The sequence below is a fragment of the Colius striatus genome, chromosome 18 (assembly GCF_028858725.1).
Source record: "Colius striatus isolate bColStr4 chromosome 18, bColStr4.1.hap1, whole genome shotgun sequence".
In the NCBI taxonomy this organism is placed as follows: Eukaryota; Metazoa; Chordata; class Aves; order Coliiformes; family Coliidae; genus Colius; species Colius striatus.
Genome location: NC_084776.1, coordinates 2,440,317 through 2,459,311, shown reverse-complemented (window position 1 = coordinate 2,459,311; position 18,995 = coordinate 2,440,317). Strand labels below are relative to the sequence as shown.

The window sequence follows — 18,995 nt, the reverse complement described above, 5'->3', positions numbered from 1 at the left end:
GCCTTGCCCTTCTTTCTTTTGTGAATTACCTTCCTTGTCCAGTATTCTCACCATGAACTTTTGGTGAGAAAGCTTTGCTACAGAACATCCATTTCCAGGAGCCTATTGTGGAATTAAAATGCCATTATGATAAATACAGATTTCTTTTCTGTTTGCTTTTTAAATTGACCTAAGTGCTAGACTTGATTCTTCATCTTTTCAGCTGATATTGTAAAAGCAGACCAGCTGTGTGTCCTGCCTGGCAGGAAACAATGCTGTAACCCAAGAAGCCACTGTGCTGCTTTTCACAAGAAGCTGTTCCATTTTGTTGTAGTTTGCAGTCATGATAGTAGCACTGGTTCCTGTTTTTAAAGCAGTTAAATTTGTATTCTGAGAGTGCAGACAGGGGAGAATATGCTTCAACAAGTCACATGTTATTTGTGGTGACATGCTGGGTTGGAGAACTGGAAGAGTGGAGAGTGTTTCAGCCCTTAATTTCCTGTGGAAAGATTCAGCTGAGGAAGCATGGAATTTTTGGTTTCTCTTTGCTGTCAACATTGTAGAGGATAGTAGGTCAATACTAACCTGAGAATACCTAAGAATTGACATTTAATAAAAATCAGCAGCCTGGGAAACAAATTGAATAGAGGTAATTTCAGTCAACAACCATTTTCAGACAAAGGTTTTCCACACTCTAAAGGAGAACCAAGACAGGGATTCATTAGGCACTGTGAAATAAAGACTTATCAGGGTGAAAGAGTAAAACTAGCTGGGGATTTCCCATGTAGGTGTTTTCCATGTAGGTATTTCCATGTACCATTCCTGAGACAACTTCAAACACGAAGGCTCTTCAGTTCTTTCTTAAACGCTCTGTGTTGCAGTAGCAGCATCATTTTGTTGTCTCCTTGCAAGCCTGCACCCTGTCAGTGGTTAGACCTGCACTGATTTTACCAACCTGATTCCTGACATGACCAATTGGCCCATTTTGCTCTCCAGGAAATGCTGATCCTCAGGAGCTATGGAAGAACGTGCAAGTTTTCTAACTGGCATTTCCCCACTCAAAGATGGCTCAAACTAAGACAAACCTGAACAACTGGGATGATATTCACAATACATATGAAAGCAGATGCCATAAAACGTAGCCTACTTTCCACCAGAAATCTCAGTGGGAGAATTCAAGTATTTCTATTTCCACTCACAAGCCTTAACCAGCTGTTTGACTCTTAATGAAAATCCTTTTAGTTTTCCACAACTGAGAGAGAAGCCTTTCCAGGAGTGGCCTGTGGTGAGATTTGTAGTGCACTCTTGCACTGGATAGACTAAGATTAATCTTTTCATGGTATTTTGTTGCCACAGTTAGCTGTTCCCCAAAGAAATGAGGCAATTGGTGCCTCATGCAAAACACCAAGTAACCCTCAAACAACTTCTCTAAGTTTCTATTATTCAGGTCTCAGAAAGATTTGATTTAGGCTTTTTGAATGGGAATAAGTAATTAGTGCTTTGCTTTATCTCCACAAGTCTGTTCAAATGGAGCTAAATGATTGGTGTGGCAGGATTTTGGATTGAGGTGCAGTTAGTTGCCCTGGTAACAATCAAGAGTGAAATCAGAACCTTTTGAACAGCCAGAGGAATGTGGTTCTACTTGGATGACAATAGGTCAGAGCATTTTCATGGGTAAAAAAGTAATCCAGTACAATAGGATTTATTGCCACTGTATCATCAGATTGACACTATTCCTGCAAATTCTTTAGCTTGTGACAGACTTCAACTGAAATCTGTTTAGTGGAAAAACTTGTAAAATGCCATTAATCATTTTGTTTTCCAAATCAACCAAAGAGTCTGTGTGTCTCACGGGGTTAGAAAGAATATCTTCCAAGTGAGTGAAATTCAACCTCTCTGCACAAAGCCCTAATGAATGGCTGTTCTGGACACAATAACTGGTTCTAAGAACTAAAGGCTCCTTTCTGCAGGGTGCTGAGTGCTGTGGTCCAAGTCTATTGGAGAACTTCCGCACTTGAAAATCTTACACTAACAAAATAGTTTCCAGTGATTTCTAGGATGGTTATTCATTCTCTTAAACCTGATTGTATTTGCTGACAGATGGACCTTGCAGGATTAAGTCCTAAACCAACATTGGAAGAAAAGATTCCCTGTTCAGTATGGCAAGGGCATGGGGCAATATTTCATCCCTTCTGCTGACATGTTTCCAACTTCTGCAATAACGATCCTTTTATTCGAAAAGATCCCAGAGTTCTGTCTAAACTAATAAAGTGCAGCCACATTTAGGAGCAACAATGCATAAGATCAGGATAGGAGAGTATGCTGTCTGCAGCTTTAAGGAAATATCAGGTTAGGGTGCCAAAGTCTGCTCCTCTGACTGGAAGCCAAAAGCTTAAAAGGCTTGGTGTGGCATCCTTTGGGATGTCAGCAGGGAACCTCCGTCACACACAGGTGTCTATAGTCATCTACTTTGGTGACAAGATAGCAGAAATGGCCCCTAACCCTCATTGTGGATGAGATTACCCCATTGAACCTTTTACCAGTTTTCCTTTGATGGATGTCATTCTCATTTATTTTCCTTTAATATGAAAAGCAGATTCTCCTCAGTCATTTGTCCAGCACCAAATGTATCCTTTCATTGTTGGTACGAGGCTTTTACAACAATCAAACTTCAAGCTAGCAAGTATTTCTCTCTTTGGAATGATTATGTAGTTATGAAGAACAATTGAGCCAGACAATGACACAACCTGTTTCTTGTCTTCCTCAATGGGAAATGAGCTTGGAGTTTTGTGAGAATATTCATAAACAGCCAAGGGTGTGTAAGGAGAAGAGTGACCTCAAAGCTGAGTTTTACACAGGAGAACAAAGAGATCTCGAGTCCTGATTTGAAAAACACCCGAAGACCAAACCAATGGCATAATATCATAATTATCAACACGCGTCACAACGCTGCTGGAACCCACTCGCTGCTTCTGCCTCTAAACACGAGTAAACACCAGCTCCTCTCCTAATTGCTGGGCAGCTGTCAAACTTGTAAATACTGTTTGTGTTGCTGGCAGCAGCTGGGAGATAACTTCATCTACCTGGCATTCTTATGGACTGGAGATTCATCCTTGCTTCTTTCCGTGGGATGTTTTGTGACATTATTGTTTTCAAATCTCTTTCCCTTTGTTACAGTGCTTCTGGCTTCCTTCCAGAACCTTTTTTTTGGTTACTTTTTAGTCTCCTTAATCTCCACTTTCTCTCTTGAGCATAATCAGCATTGCAGTTGCTCCCAGACTAATTCACCCAAGTGGTGTGGCTTGCTTTTTCTGTGGGAAACACCGCTTTATGTTTTTCACAGACTGCACTCTCTGAAGATCTTTTCAGCATGAAGTGAATACAGCTTAGCACTATACAAAATGTTCCTGAGGAAGAATGCCACCAATCCAAGCTCATGTGATTTGGAGCTTGTCAGACCTCTATAGCAATTTGGGGTTTAATTAATCACCTTAAGATTTGTGTGACTTCTGGTTGACTCTGTGGCAGGAGAAAGTGTTGCTTTTTACTCAGTTTTGCTCAGTAAAATAGGAATAAAAATGACCCAGGGAGGATAAGGGATAAAGTATCTCCCACTTAGGCTGAGTATATCAATCTTGAATATAATCTCACTGACTAATTTATCTAAGTCCCAACTAATTTGGAGTGGATCAGGGGTGAATTTCAAACCAGAGACTGAGATTCTGTTTAGGAAGGCTGCTGCCTCTGTAAAGTGAGTGTGTAATAAATGAAGGAGACATTTGTTTTACAGGTCCGTGGCACCTGTGAGGGAAAACAGAAAAGTTGTTTCTCAAAACAGTTTTTAGGAATTGCTTTGGCAATAAAATGAACTCTACTGCAGTTTAGATAGCTTTTATTTTGTGAGTGTTGACATCTGTGATATAACAGATTTTTATTTGATGTAGTTTTGTTAACAACTTCTTGATAAGATCTGCTTGCTTGTTCACAGTGTTTGCCTTTGCAAAGTAAAACAGGAAAAAAAAAGGGCTGACTGAACAGGTTCATGACAAACATCTTGAAATGAGCTGAACCTCCCATAGCAGCTTGTTTGGTTGGTGGTGCTGCTGAGTGTAAATCTTGCATGCTGAGGGCAGCTATAGAAGCACAGGTCACAGTGAGAGACACACAGCCTCTATGCAAATCACTGGAAGACAACAATCTTATTAATACCCCCCAAACCTAAATTCCCTTCTTTCTTTTTTAATGAAAAGCAACTCCTATATATTTATTTTCTGAAACAGTTGCATATTTTGAACAAAACCCACTGTATTAACTTTCCCTGAAGAAGCTGAAGGATTTGCTGATTGAATAAATTAATGATGATGGGACTATGAAACCAGTTACATTCCTCCAGTGGTTCATTGTAAAGCCTTCAACAAGTGTTGTACCTCTCTGGCTCCAGTCTCAGGAAGAGCTGAAGCAAACTTACGTTCATTCTTATTATGTGCTTATAGTTAAACATATGCATGAATGTTTGCTTAGATTTAAAGCTAATACATCAGCTCTTAATCCAAAAGAATGGGAGACTGCTATGGGTAATGACTTATCAGGGTGTCACAGTTAGTACTGGTGCAGGTATTGTAAAGGATCTTAAGAATTAAGCACTAAATCTGTCTGCTAGACATGGTTTTGGATGTAGTGGAGAGGAGAAACTTTGTGTAAGGAGTCGTAAATGATGAATAAAGTTTACCCCATTGAATATTTGACCACTGTTAAAGAGTAGGCACTGGCATAAATGAAACTCAGCTCTGATTCAAGATGAATGTTCCCATCTTTAGAGGAATGAGTGACTTATGTAATGATGTTTTAAAGGTGGGGGAGAAGAGACAAGCTTTAAAAAGAGATTGTGCTTATCTTCATATTTCTTAAAATAGTAATCACTGTGTCCAGAATCTGGTTTGAGTGATCAGGAATAAACTGTGGGACAGCTTCAAGAGACCAGAAATGAAGTTATGCAACCCACACAGTGAGGTAAAAATAAAATTCTTAAGCTTATGACCCAAACACACACAAACACACACACAAACACGATCTTCCACCTCCACATTATTCTAATTATCTGACTTGTGAAGCACCAACGTACTGTAAATTAGACTGCTGAAGTCAGGAAGAGAATGACAGCTGAAAACAAGAGTGGCCAACACTATGCTAAGTGTAAGCCCTGGAAAATATATCTCCTGAGTTTCAGAGTAACCTGCCTTTCCAGATCACACACAGCCATGCTGAGGCAGAGGCTCATGAGGATGTACACACAGAGGTTGAGCCATCTGCTCTACGAGGTGTTGAAAGTCACCTCCAAAAGAAGCATTGCATTCCCAAATTTCCTACAGACCTCAGTAGAGTTAAGTAACCATACAGAAAGTCAACACTCTGCCAAAACCTGTGAACCAAAGAAAAGGAAGGTTTAAAAAAGCCCTGGTTCCTTAGAAAGTACTGCTGGAATTCCAGCCAGCCAAGCCAATTCTGAAGAACAACGAGGGATACTGCCTGTGGTGATACTGAGAAACCCAACAGCTAGATCTGATCCAAAACAAGAAATCAAAGGCAAACCCTTTGCTGGCTTCAGTAGGATTTGGATCAAGCCTCTAATCTCTGAAACCATTTAATATCTTTCACAGGCTTTTAAAAAGTGGTGACATATGTAGTCCAACAAATGTGGAAGTGTGGACAAAGAACCTGAAACTCGGGATGCTGTGTAGGACTATGGATCTTGGCTGAGCTCCAGTCATGAGAGCTGCATGACACCCTCCACCAGACTACAGAGAAAATCATATTGAGGCATATCAGAAGTGGACTTCTGCTATATGTATATTCACAAATGAGAGGATAGTCATTCAAAGCTACTCAGAAAAGCAAATGGTGATTCCTGAGCCTAGTAATCTCAAAGCACTGTATTTGCTTGAGTCTGTGTCAATGCCAGTCACAGAATTTTCTGGTGCTTCTCCTAAAATGAAAAAAGCACTGCTATATTATTTGACCAGATCCTTAGCTAATACTTACCTCAGCCTCTTTGATTTGGGAATCAGCCTAGAAGGCTGACACAGCAGGGTTTTTTGTGTTTTTCCTAAAAAAACTAGGTCATAGTGGACATGATTAATTTTATTTACATGTTGGTTTTCCTTCTCCCATTTCCTCAAAGAAGTAAAGCAAAATAATATAGTCACTGTTAGACCTTACTTTAGTTTTAAAATGTAAAGGCTGTGATGATTTAATTGGCTTTTGGGATATTTTATTAGGTGGGATGAGGGAGCTTTGGAGTATTGCAGTGGAAATCCTGCTGAGGTCAGTAGCTCAAAGTGGATATCAGTAGAAAGTTGTTCCTATCTTCCTTGGACAGCCCTTAGAAGTGAATAACTGGTGTCAAGCTGTATCTTGGGGAACTTCCTACTAGAGTTGGGAAAAAAAATCAAGAAAATGAAAGTCAGAGATCTTCAGGCTTCCTTCTCTCATCTGCTGAACAGAGCTCACTCATGCTGTTAACTTGGGACCCCGATTTCTTCTATTCTAGTCTTGGTACGAAATACAATAGCAAGGCACCTGATCCAGGCTCCACTGACACCAACACCAGGTTTTGCATTGTCAAAGCTGCAGCTTTTTGAGTCTTCAGCATTAAAACTTGCACAGATGATGTCAGGAGTTTTCTGATCTTCACTTCACCCTTTGGTTAAAGCCACATAACCTTCTCTTCTCTCAGTTGTTTGGTCTATGTGTGCACACAGCGAGCTGCAGGGCCAGAGAGCACTGAAGTGTGTAGGAGTGCAGGAGCTAACTGCAGTGCTGCAAGAGGCACAGCCCTCTATCTCCTTAGCTTTCATATTTTACACACATTTGAATAAACAGCACAACTGGAAAGATTGTGACTCCATGTTCTTATGTCACAGTGCACTTCCCTGGGTATTCACTTTACCCTGTACTCCAAAAAACAGGAAAAAAAGGAGTACACGTTCTGCCTGAGGGACTGTGCAGAACTGCACAGCGTGACGTAAAGGAAACGGCCCCTGAGACTCCAAGAACCCTTTGAGAATATCAGCTCTTGCCCACCCCCAAAGTTCTACATTATTAACAGCCTGTTGTGTTTTGAGAAGAGATATAACAGCACTGAACTGCAGCACATAGCAGAGCCAAGGGTGTTGGCCCTGTTAAATGAAAGTGGTCAGCATTATCTAATCTGATTCTAGCATTGTTCATGACCTGCCACTTACCTATTGTTGAATACATTATTATATTACATCATGTCTATTAAGAGCTGCAACAAACTGTTCCACTGTTCTCTGCCAACAAGGTCTGGTGGAAAAGTTCCTCGAAGAATTTTTGTGTGCCTCTGTAGGCAGAATGGAATCCATAAGGTTCAAGGTGTGGAGAAATCCCACTGCACACATCTGCAGAGCTATGGGAATGAACCTTCACTGTGCATCAGTGCAGCAACCAGTGTGGCAGGGCAGGAGGAAATGGTAATTAGTGCTAACACTTGTATTTGATTGCCTCACAGCTAGCTTGTGTTAAAGCCCAGGGGATTCTGCCTGCTGAAGTAAGGAATGGGTTGGCTACTGATTTCTAGAGGAAGAAGATTGGATGTAAAATACATCTTTTAAGCTGCTCTGTGTCTGGTAGATTTTCAGGTCTAGGATGTGAACCAGTTATATGAACCAGTTTCTGGTTTGACCAGAAACAGAGACTCTCTGGTCCAAAATGGCTCATAGCTGATGGGAAAAGAACCAGAAGGAGGAATTTTCAGGAAGGAGGAGATGACAATGGCAGTGTGTGGATCCAGCTGCCCCACTGCTTTGCTCCACACATAGAAAAGTCATCTTTGAGGGTTGGCTCAGGTGCTACCAATTACCTTCCTTCACTGTTGTGGTTGGGAACTCGGCTTATCAAGGCAGCCCTGGGCCATCCCAGCTCAGTCCCAGCTGCTGCTGGTGCCCTGGGGCTGCTCAGCCAGCCTGTGGGGCCATGAGTAGCCACCCACATTTGCATTGGGGATGCTGATGTGGGGATCATGATGTCTGTGTCCAGTCACCTTCTACAGGGGCTGCTGAGGGTTAAAAAGAGGAAGAGAGTCCAGGGAGTCAACAGTTTTAGGTTTCACCCCTGCCAAATTATCTGAGACAAAGAATGGCAGCAAGGCCCAAAATCAAGAGTTTCAAGTTGCCAGCACTTTCCATTTCTCATGGTATTTCAGTGTTTCCACTGCTTGTTCCTGGCTAAAACCATGCAGTGCATAAAGTGCAAACAAATTAAAGCAGACGTTTTCAGCTCTCTACAGATTTTGGGAATCGCTCTGAAGTGGTAAGCAAGGGGCTGGTTCACTTCTAACCTGTCCTGTGGCTCTGAAACAGGCAACCAGCCTTCATCAGCTTTCAGAATCCGTCCTCTCAAACTTAAGGGGTCAAACTTCTTTTTTTTTGGTGTTGTTTTGTGTTTTGTTTGAAGGAGATCTGGTTTCACTTAGGTGAATTAAATGGTAATATATGTGTTCCTGTGAGTTGTTCCAGTGTAGATTATAGCACTATTGCATGACTTTACAATCTGTGCAAAGGTCTGCTGCCCTGTGCTATTTATGTCTCTCTTATTTTGAAATGTTTAAGAAATGAGCACTTTTATACTGGTATTAGGTCCTGTCTGTGTGGAGGTATTGAAAAAGAAGCCTAAGAAATAACCTTCTTCTCCAACTCTGAGCTTAGCCTATCCAAAGCTTTATTTCTGTGTTTACAATCTTCTCAACTGCTGTTGAAAGACCTCTATACACAAAATGACTGAGAGGAAAGGTGTTACCTGTAGGGTGATGCTTGCAGAACTGTGTGTTACAGTTTGACAGAGTCCCTTTGCCAGTTGGTCAGTCACAACTCTATCAATCTCTGCTGTGCTCAGTCACCTGAGCTGAAGTGATGTGAACAACAAAGCTTTGAAAGGGAAAGTTAAACCTTATAAAAGCTTCATTCCAGTGGCCTCAAAAACACTGGTGTGGGTGTAAGAAAGTTCTGTGATCAAAGCTGCAGCTGGAGTGGGCTCCAGTCAGCAGCACCAAAGCACAGATGGATCTGAGAGTGCTCTGGGTCATGCTCTGTGGTGACCATCTCCTACAGCCTTGTTTCCTAGAGGTCTGGCTCTGGGTTCAGTTTAGGGGACTTTGCATTTCCCTTTCCCCTACAGAGATGCCCTTTTGTCATTTGTGGGGATCTGAGCTGAGGTGAAGAGCGTTAAAAAACTCACTTTGAGCATTGCTGATCAAGCTCTCAGGCCTGGCCTGTTAGAGACCAAGAGCATCAGACACCTTCTGAAACTGCAAACATCACTGAGCTTTTTGCTCTGGCAGAGGAAATGAGTCAAAGCTTTTGCACCATAAAGGTAAGTCTACTTTGTGGGCTAAGGGTAATCAGACTTAGGAGCCAAGCAGGCACAGATTTATGAGCAGTTTCATGTGTCCTGAAGCGTATCTGTTGGGGTCTGCCCACAGGCATCGGCACAGGGTGTATGGTAAGAGACAGACAAATGGTGAACATTGTTGTGTGCCAACCCTGCTCTAGGGATTATGTACAAGAAGCAGAAAGACTGGTTTGCAAAGAAGAGTGACAGGAAGGAAGGCGGGAAGGGAAGAAAGAAGGAAGGAAGAGCCTCAGTGCTGTCCTGTAGCACATTTATTTGTGTTTTGTGGGTGGTAGGGTTTTTTTTAAAGGAACAAATATTTGAGTCAATTACAAAGCAGCTCAAAAGATTTCTACTTGTCACATTTCTGGTCTCTGAGCTGAAAGTCTTCCAAGGTTACACAACAATGACTAAAACTGGAAACCTTTCAGACCGTTTCCAAAGCGAATCAGGAAACTGAGGTGATTGCTAAACTGATGGTAGTGAGAGATCCACTTCCATGTGTGTGGGGTTAGAGTGAGAGCACCCAATTTCATTGGGAGGTTTTGAGTTGTTTTCTTTTTGATTTAATCTCAGGAGAGAATTATTCTGGAACCAAGATCTTCACATTGTTTTGCTTAATGTTTTACACACAGGCTGTTGACTGAAGTTGTCACTGAACAAAAATTTGCCCCTACTTGTTTACATAATGGGAAAATATAGTCATAGCAACAAGTCATTAGGTATTAGGTTAAGGTGCAATACAGGGATTATCCTCATAAAACACTGGGCTCTAAAGTGAAAATAGAAGATTAAATTGGCAATTACTTTTAGTAATGACTTTTATGTTACTGTTATTCTGAGTCGATGAAAATCAAGAGTTTAAGTTCATCTGGTACAGATGTTCCAGAGGAACTAGATGAAAATGATAAACACGACCAAAAGGCTTGCTTCTGCTAGGGTTTGCTTTGTGGTAGTTCTTCACTGTTGGGTTTGTTCCTATTTCTGCCACTGAGCTGCTTTATGAGCTTTGAAATAGAGGAATTTCCTTACCTTTCTCCCACATCTAATTGGGGTGGAATTTCCAAAGAGACCAGTTGGAGGGATCAATATGCTGCTCCCATGAGCACAGGTCTCTAGAGTTGTTCTGTATCTCTCTCAGTATGTTTCAGTATCCAACACAGTAAGATCCTAGCCTTGACTTAGATAATTGAGAATACATGCTGGTTTCCACAACTCTGAGTCTGACACACACAAGCCTTAGACAAACTTCCAAACCCTCTCTGCCATTAGCTTTAATTAAGTCTTTGAGATTAAACTATTTCTGTTTCCCTGCTATCCTGTCTATCTTCATTGTCCCACTTTTATCTCTGATAAGGTTTTATTTGGGGAGGAAATACATTTATAAGAATGGTTAGCAAATTTCAGCACACTTCCTCCTCTGAAGGAGAGAACCGTAGGCAAACAGAACAAGAGGCTCATGATGTGCACAAACACGCCCAGAAGTACAGGGAAAAGAATGCACAGAAAGTAAAAGCAAGGCAAAAAAAGGGCGAGGGCTTGTATGTTACTATTAGAGGAAGGTGAAAATGCTTCCTGGCAACATCTGAGAATCATTTGCAGCAACTGATCCATGAGCTTTACTGAGTAAAGAATGTTTTTAAATCCTCTCCCACCCGCTTTGTTAATCTTTAGCAAGTAGTAGGACCTTTAACATAATTATGGTCTTCTCAGAGATGGGCAAAAAACTTCCATTTTGAAAAGTAAGATTTCGGAAATGGCTCTAAGGCTGGAGTTCATAAGGTTGGTTGTGAGTCTGTGGTCTTCTCCCCTTTAAAACTTGGTAAGAAACACCAGTCTTCAGACTGTTGTGTGAAAGGCAGCGGGTCTCAGTAGAGGGGGGGGATGAACACATCCACAGCCTTGCTGCCTCTCATTTGCAATGGGAAAACCACGTGCCTGTTTAAAAGTGTCCCCATGAATGAAGCACAGATTGTAACAGACTTGCATAATTCAGAAACCTTGAAGGATGGGTTTATTTTCAGCCTCAAATGCTCTGAGCAACATCACACAAAGTGAAAGGCTTATTAATTATGACACATGGCTATTACTGCACTCGAGAGACTTTAAGAGGTAGCCTGGAAAAGTTCAGACTTGGCTTACCTTTAAGCACACCCAAAATACTGGGCAATATTTTTCTCTGTTTTTGAGTGTCTGAGGAGGCTGTTTCCTAAGTCTTTGAAGCACATTTGGGATTCTAGGTCATCTGGGGCACGTCTCCACTGTGCAATGCCAAATGGCTCTGAGCAATCCAATTTTCAACACAACGGACAAAGATTAACTCAGATCCTGAGAGCAATAGATGTCTGTTAGTGTTGCTCTGTAATGACTCTTTTTTTACTCCATCCAGCTTCAGGGTTAGATGATTTGGTTCTGGTTTAGGAAGCTCCGTATCATGTTCCCATTCTTCTTACAGACATACATTTGATTGTTTTGCAGAATCCAATCTAGCATCTTACAACATGGCTTCATTTGTACCAGTCAGAAACCACAGACATCCATGAGCATATATGTATAAATAGCTATAGCCTGGGTTTAGGAGAGATCCTAAATAGAGTCAAGAATATCTAATGAAGATGCCTCAATCAGAGCTATCTCCTGTGTATGACAGAGCACGGTAACATCAGAGTGGATGTTGCCACATAGCTACATGTGTGACAGTCCATGACTCCTGCCAGCACCAACAAAATATAAAGCTGGTGCCAGCAATTGCCAGTTTTGAAATATGATGATTTCCTAATGGCAACAGCAGAGGGTGGAATCAATGCAGAAGTCTTTGATTCATGAGCCGTTTAGTCCCTTTCAGTATCTCAGGATGTTCGTGAGTGTTTTCAAGGAACTCTAGTTTGAATCAGTCAATAAGAAAAACCAGTGTAAGCCTAAGGATGGTTTTTATTTGAGATTATTTTATGTCCTGATTACAATTTGCTTCATTTTCACACCTCACGTTATGAGCTTCTTACAAAAATAACCATTTCCAGTTTTTGTTTGTTGTTAAAGATGACTTATCAAACGTTAGGTCAAGAGTCCTCAACATACTAGGCTGCACTGTTTGTTTAAAGCCATGAGTAAAGCGATTCCTATGAATCTTTCCAAAGACTGTATTCCAAGAAGTATTTTTGGAAACATTAATGTTGTGTTTTTTAATGAAGGCCACATTCTGAGGCTGTGACACCATATGTCACATTCATTTCTGTACTGTAAAAAGAGGAGGAAGAAAAAAAAAGAAAAGAAAAAAGAAATGGAAACTATGTTTGGCTTTTAAGTGTTTTTGGAATAGTGTCTGTGCATGCTTGTCATTGTTCCTTGGATGAGAGAAGAGTCCTCAGTCTGTTAATCTAGTCCATCCAATATATATTACACTCTGACTGACTCTCTTCTGCCTTGAAGTGTGTGCAGTCATTTATACTCAGGCAAAGTGAATGAAGAGCTGAGGAAAAAGACTACTGCTAGGAAACTCCTTTTTTTTTAACTGAAGTTTCCATGAGTGTGTTGGCTTCCTTGTAAACCTACAGCTGAACTTCAGTCAGCTGAATGCTTCAAAATGGGAAGAGCTCCTGTCGCTTTTCCATCGAAAACTTACAATTTTTGGAAGAATAATGACAGGTTTACCTCAAAAATATTCGTTTTTTTGGTATTTTTTCTTCAGAAAGATCAGTGAAACATGACATGTGGCACAAAAATGGAATTGTTCTAGCTTGTACCCTACCACTTTGGACTTGGCAACGGGTTTTGTGTTAGTGATGTGATATAATGAGCTGGAGACCTGCAGGAAAAGGCATTTGCCTTTTTCAGTGCTGTATCCTACAAGTCAGAAGCATCCTGTGATTTCTTCAGCTAAGTCTTTCCCTTTTTATTGGATCCCAGTTGATGAGGCCTCAGTTTCTAACAGAAGTTCTTGTTATTAGTCACTAGATGTACAGCCTAGCCCTTTGTACTGTTGAAGCTCTTATGGTTGCAACCTGCAGACACCCATTTTTTCCTCTGCTCTGACAGAGGAATCTCCTAATTCACATCATTTCCTAGATCTGTGTCAGCCACAGACTTTACCAACATACTGCATGTTTGTTTCAAACTCATTAATAAAAATGTAAACACTTTTTGACAGCTGGATTTTTGTTTGCTTTAAGGAATGATTTGAGAGGGTTTCCAGGACCTCAGAGAGGTTTCTTTTCCATCTGCAATGTAAATGCTTTTCTACAAATTGAACAACCATGTCTCTGTAGCACTAGCCCAGTAAAATTCAATTCCAAGACCAGGTTTTTCTGGGCACTACTGTAACAGAAATAATGAAGAATGATTGTGTGTTTGTTACATTTTCTGGTTAAAACACACCAGCATCGAGCTCGCCTGCTCATGCTACCGAAGTCTTAGGTCTAAATGAGGGTGTTTTCCCAGGAATTTCAACAAACACACATCTAACAAACAAATAATAAACTACCTCAAATATTTATCTAACTCTAAGAGGGTTCATGTCATTCCAGTGACTGCTCATGAATGTTATTTTGCCAGGACATGAAGCTCATGTTCAAGAGATAATCACTGTGGGGTCACCACAAAGGTTTTTCACTTCTGTTTTCATCTGGATATCAAATTTTAGCATTGACATGGACATTCCTAACTAGTTGGATTTCTTGCTGCCTCATATTTCCAGGCCTAAGTTTTTGAGCCATGTTGTATAATGAATGTCAGAGTCTGCACTCCTCAGAAAATTGCTCATGATGGCCCCAGAGCGAATGTATTTAGATTTGGTGTTACACAGTTCTGGCACACGAAATTAAAACAAAAATAAACCTTTTCTTTTATTTCATAGATTTCCAACGAACAAAGAAAAAGAAATAGCCCTTGGAACTGCAAGTGTGTTCTGAAAACTGATGCCACGAGGCAGATATGGGAAAGATGACTGAAAAGAGTGGTTGCTACAGGCCTGTAAACATACAGGGAAATAAGATCAGTTACCACGGCACTTGTCAAGAGAGCCCTGAGAAGGGGATGAAAAGACTGCAGAAGCGATTTCTCCACAAGGATGGCAGCTGCAATGTGTACTTCAAACACATCTTTGGCGAGTGGGAGAGCTACGTAGTGGACATATTCACCACACTGGTGGACATCAAGTGGCGCCATATGTTTGTGATATTCTCCTTGTCTTATGTCCTTTCGTGGCTGTTGTTTGGACTAATCTTCTGGCTGATAGCAATCCAGCACGGAGATTTATTCAATGATGAAGAAATAACACCCTGTGTTGCAAATGTCCACAGCTTCACGGGAGCATTCCTGTTCTCCCTTGAAACCCAAACCACCATCGGTTACGGTTACCGCTGCGTGACGGAGGAGTGCTCCGTTGCAATCCTCATGGTTATCCTACAGTCAGTATTAAGCTGCATTATTGACACCTTCATCATCGGAGCAGCTTTGGCTAAAATGGCCACAGCTCGAAAAAGAGCTCAGACCATTCGTTTCAGCTACTATGCTGTCGTTGGCTTAAGGGATGACAAGTTTTGCCTCATGTGGCGCATCGGTGATTTCCGCCCCAATCACATGGTCGAGGGCTCGGTACGAGCTCAGCTCCTGCGCTACAAGGAAGACAAGGAGGGGAGAATGACGATGGAATACAAGGACCTGAAGCTGCTAAACGACCAGATCATACTTGTTACACCAGTGACAGTCGTACATGAAATTGATAGCGAGAGTCCCTTGTATGGTTTAGACCGGAAAGCTCTGGCCAAGGACAACTTTGAAATCTTGGTCACGTTTGTCTACACGGGTGATTCGACGGGAACTTCACATCAGTCAAGAAGCTCATATGTCCCCAGAGAGATTCTTTGGGGACATAGGTTTAATGATGTCTTACATGTAAAGAAAAAATACTATAAGGTGGATTGCTTGCAGTTTGAGGAAACCACAGAAGTTTATGCTCCTCACTGCAGTGCCATGCAACTGGATCGGAAGGAGCAAGAGTGGAACCGAACCGAGAAGACACGGGAAAAAGAAACAGAGACATCAGCGCTGGAGATCAAGTCATTCAGTACTAGCCCAAAGTCATTCAGTGCAGTTGCCCTCATCACCAGCTGTGAAGATCCAGAAGACCCAGTGACAACTGCCAATCAGCCTTCCGAAGAAGCTTCTTATCAGAAAGCAGCTGTGACCTTAAGTAGGCTCTCAATAGAGTCCCAAATCTAGCCTCTTACTGCAATTAGAATCACTTCCAACAAATTCTCCCATCATAGCTTTTAGAATATAAACAATGAACTCATTTGCACGAGTATTTATATTGCAAACCTTGCTGACAGCATGTCCACATTGTAACACATTGCTGAGCTGTTAGAAGGAGCTTCATGCTGGTTAGTGTGGGTATCAATAACAGATTAACACAGGCACAAGAACACAGTTTAGATTTGAGGTGACTAGACAGCTACTGTACTTAAGCAAACTTATTGTAAACTTTATTACCCTGCAGGGATCGATGCTGGACATAGCCAGGGATAGATAATGATCCAGGCAGGGAGCAAAACCAATGTAGTGTGCCCTCTAGGTCAGACTTTTCAAAGCTGCCTAATTAATTTGGAAAGCTGGTTCCCAGTCTTCCTAGGAAGCTCTAAAACTCCCCCACCATCACAACAGGCAATGACTCTTTCCTTGCACCTCTCTAGCAGTTCAAATGAAGCCTTCACCCCAGGGTAACACTGGCGAGTCTATGGGGCTGTCCTTTGTAGAAGGGAGTGAACTGGTAAGAGCTACTGTACCCAGTGTTACTGAGGAGCTTTGGAAACCTATTTATACTCTGCCTGGTCCTGTGGGATCCACAGTGGGTTCCTGGAGAGCTTTTCTCACTCTCCCAAGTGCCATGTGGTATATCAGCTGGTTTGGGGCTGCATGAAGGTTTTGTTACGTGGCTCTGACTGGCTCAATCTGGCTCCAAACTGTCTCAGTTGAGCTGCTCTGAAATCAAAACGAGACCTCAAGTTTCCAACCCAAATCAGCAAAATCAGGTTGAGCCTCAGAGAGAAGATCATGTTTTTAGAGTGAGCACTGTGATATCTTAAATAAGAACGCCTTTCATTGCAGAATGTCAGCCTCACTTTCCCTTTCAGCATATTATGCTGCTTTAAAAAGACAAAAATCAATTGGAGACCGAGCAGAGTGATTTTTGTCAACATGAAATATTTTCATTCATCTGAAATGACTGTGTAGAAATGATCCTTCACAGAGAAATTCAACATCCTCAGCTGTCAGCTTGATTTGGGGGGGAAAAAGAACGATGGAAAATGTTAAGGTTTTGAAGTGCCTGTGACATGGAAGTTCCACGCTCTGCACATCTCTGTCGGTACTCAACACATCTCATCATGCTTTTTTTTTTCCCCCTGATGATTGCAGTTGATTTGCACTGTGTTTAATTGCTGTGCTGATGTAAAAATCATTATCTCTGAATTCGTGGTTGCCAGAAATGGGATTTATCTCACCTGACTTCAGTCGTCAAGAAATACAGCGTGTGCCCACTGGTCAAGGCTCTCTGTGGTTACTGGAACTCTTCAGTGGGAGGTTGATCCCATCTTACTCCGGCTTCTCAGGGGGCTGAAGGCAACGAGATGTGTTTATCCTGGAAATGCTCATCCCTCCCCGCTTACTGTTGAAGGAGATGAGATGACTGTTGTGGAAATGCTAACTTTAGGCTGCTAAAATTAGGTCTGACGAGTCATTCACATCATTCTGACTAACTACAAGTTTTTATGAGCTCATCACATTTAATGAAGAAACCAGCGTGCTGAACCTTAATTTCCTGAAATTTACTCTCTATAGTAGTATTGCTGCATTATTTTAATGTCTCTTGCATTCCCATTTTGCTAGCACTTGTCTTTGGGTGTATGTGATCCCTTTAGGTAAACCCCAGCCCAGTAATAAGCCTGGAGGGAGGTGGTTATTCTGAAGCTCATTAATTAGCCTGTTTTATATGCTGAATCATCAGCAGCATCCATCTATAACTGCAGTAGAAAACATCTTACTGTACCCTGGATTTGAGCACTGGCAGGCATTGGGGAAACAGTTTGAAAAAACCCCTGAATGTAGGGGAAGGAATGTAGGAAAATGTATATGGGGCTCAGTACTTATGTGGTGTTGGAAAAGTCTCCATCCGGATTGTATAAAGGAGAATATAACCTCCAAGACATGTGAAGTATCTTTCCACACTTCTCTGTCTTTGAGAGACCTTGGCTGGGTTACTCTGTTCGATGTTGGGTGCCACACTTTGGGAATAAGCAACTTGAAGAGAATCTGGAGACCTAGAAAACATGTCAGTGAGGAAGAAGGGAAATAACTGAAGGTGTTTCAGTCTGGGGAAAAAAAGGTAAGGAAATAAGCAGTTCTCAAACAATACAGTTCTTGTGTATCTGGTGGGTAGGACAGGACAACACGGGCTTAAACTGAAGCCAAAGAGATTGAAGTGTATTAGGAAACACTGCCCTAAGGCAGGCAAAGCACTGACAAGTGGGGGGGTATGGGGTATGTGACCTCTGTGGTGCTGGCTCTTGGGAGGTGGTGGCCAACCTTGCTGTGAACATTCCAACCCTGTTTTTTTCTGTAATCCTATGACTTTCAGAAAAAGGGTTTATATCAGACATAAAACCTCAACTGGTCACTTTACAAGTACTTACATGCGTTTATTTGCTTATTCACATAGGCAAAGCTACTCAGAGAGACGGGATGCTACTGACATACGTAATCAAAACCCCACAAATGTTTTCCAAAGGTGCTTCTTTCAGGTGCTGTTTGTAAAAGGAGTCTCCCCTATCAAGCTGTGAATCTCAGCTGCCTTTCCCTCTCCCGGTTCTGTACTGAGTGAGCCTCTTGCGGTGAAGAAATTCTTTCCTTGGAATGACTTTCCTGTAAGTGAAAGTACCAGGAGTCTGATTGAGCCTTTTGTCACGTGCTTCTTGGTATAGATAGATAAAAACACGTGAGCATGTAGAGTAATGTATGCTTTGGCATGGGAGTCAACCACTAACTGATGAGGGTCAGGAAGAAACTTCTCTCCTGGGCATGTTAATTCATAACAGGCTACTATACAGTTTCTTCTACTTTTATCTACAGCATCTGATACCAGCCAGTGCTGGAGACAGGATACTGGTGGAACCACAGGTCTCAACCAGTCTGGCTTTTTTTTCCTGGGTTTCTCTGATGTTTTAATTCTATTTATCACAGTATAAAAACTATGTATAGTAATGTAGAGTGAAGCATGCATTGCATTTTTATGGATAAAGACACAGCAATAAAGAACATGCCCCCTCCACACACCTTGTGACAGCACATTTGACTTTTGTTCCCTCCAGCCACATTCAGCTTCCATGTCTTATGCACTAAGAGGTCACATGAAGATTTATAAGGTGCAGGGTAGTCATTGGACTTTGGAAGATATTAAGTCACAAGCAAGTGATTTGGTAAGTAGGAGGGAGAATCTTCCTCACCCATCTGCTCTTTTCTAGACGAGGATGTTTCCCAAGGACTTCCATTTGGCTTTTTTCATTTATTCATCCCCTTTGCAGAGCTGAGCCATGCAAAAGCTAGCAAACCTCTCAGAA

The 18,995-nt window shown here is 41.7% G+C and overlaps 1 protein-coding gene across 3 annotated transcripts in view; it reads left to right on the top strand.

Annotated features, from left to right (window-relative positions):
* Positions 1 to 18,695, top strand: part of KCNJ16 (potassium inwardly rectifying channel subfamily J member 16) — a 34,000-nt gene extending 15,305 nt beyond the window's left edge. For 2 of the 3 annotated variants that reach the window (XM_062011050.1, XM_062011049.1), the window contains one exon: positions 14,237 to 18,695. In XM_062011050.1, the coding sequence (XP_061867034.1) occupies positions 14,314 to 15,603 (1,290 nt within the window). In that variant the 5' untranslated portion in view covers positions 14,237 to 14,313 and the 3' untranslated portion in view covers positions 15,604 to 18,695. The remainder of the gene's footprint in view (positions 1 to 14,236) is intronic. The other variant, XR_009820007.1, reaches the window with a different exon arrangement.
* The last annotated feature ends 300 nt before the right edge of the window (positions 18,696 to 18,995 follow it).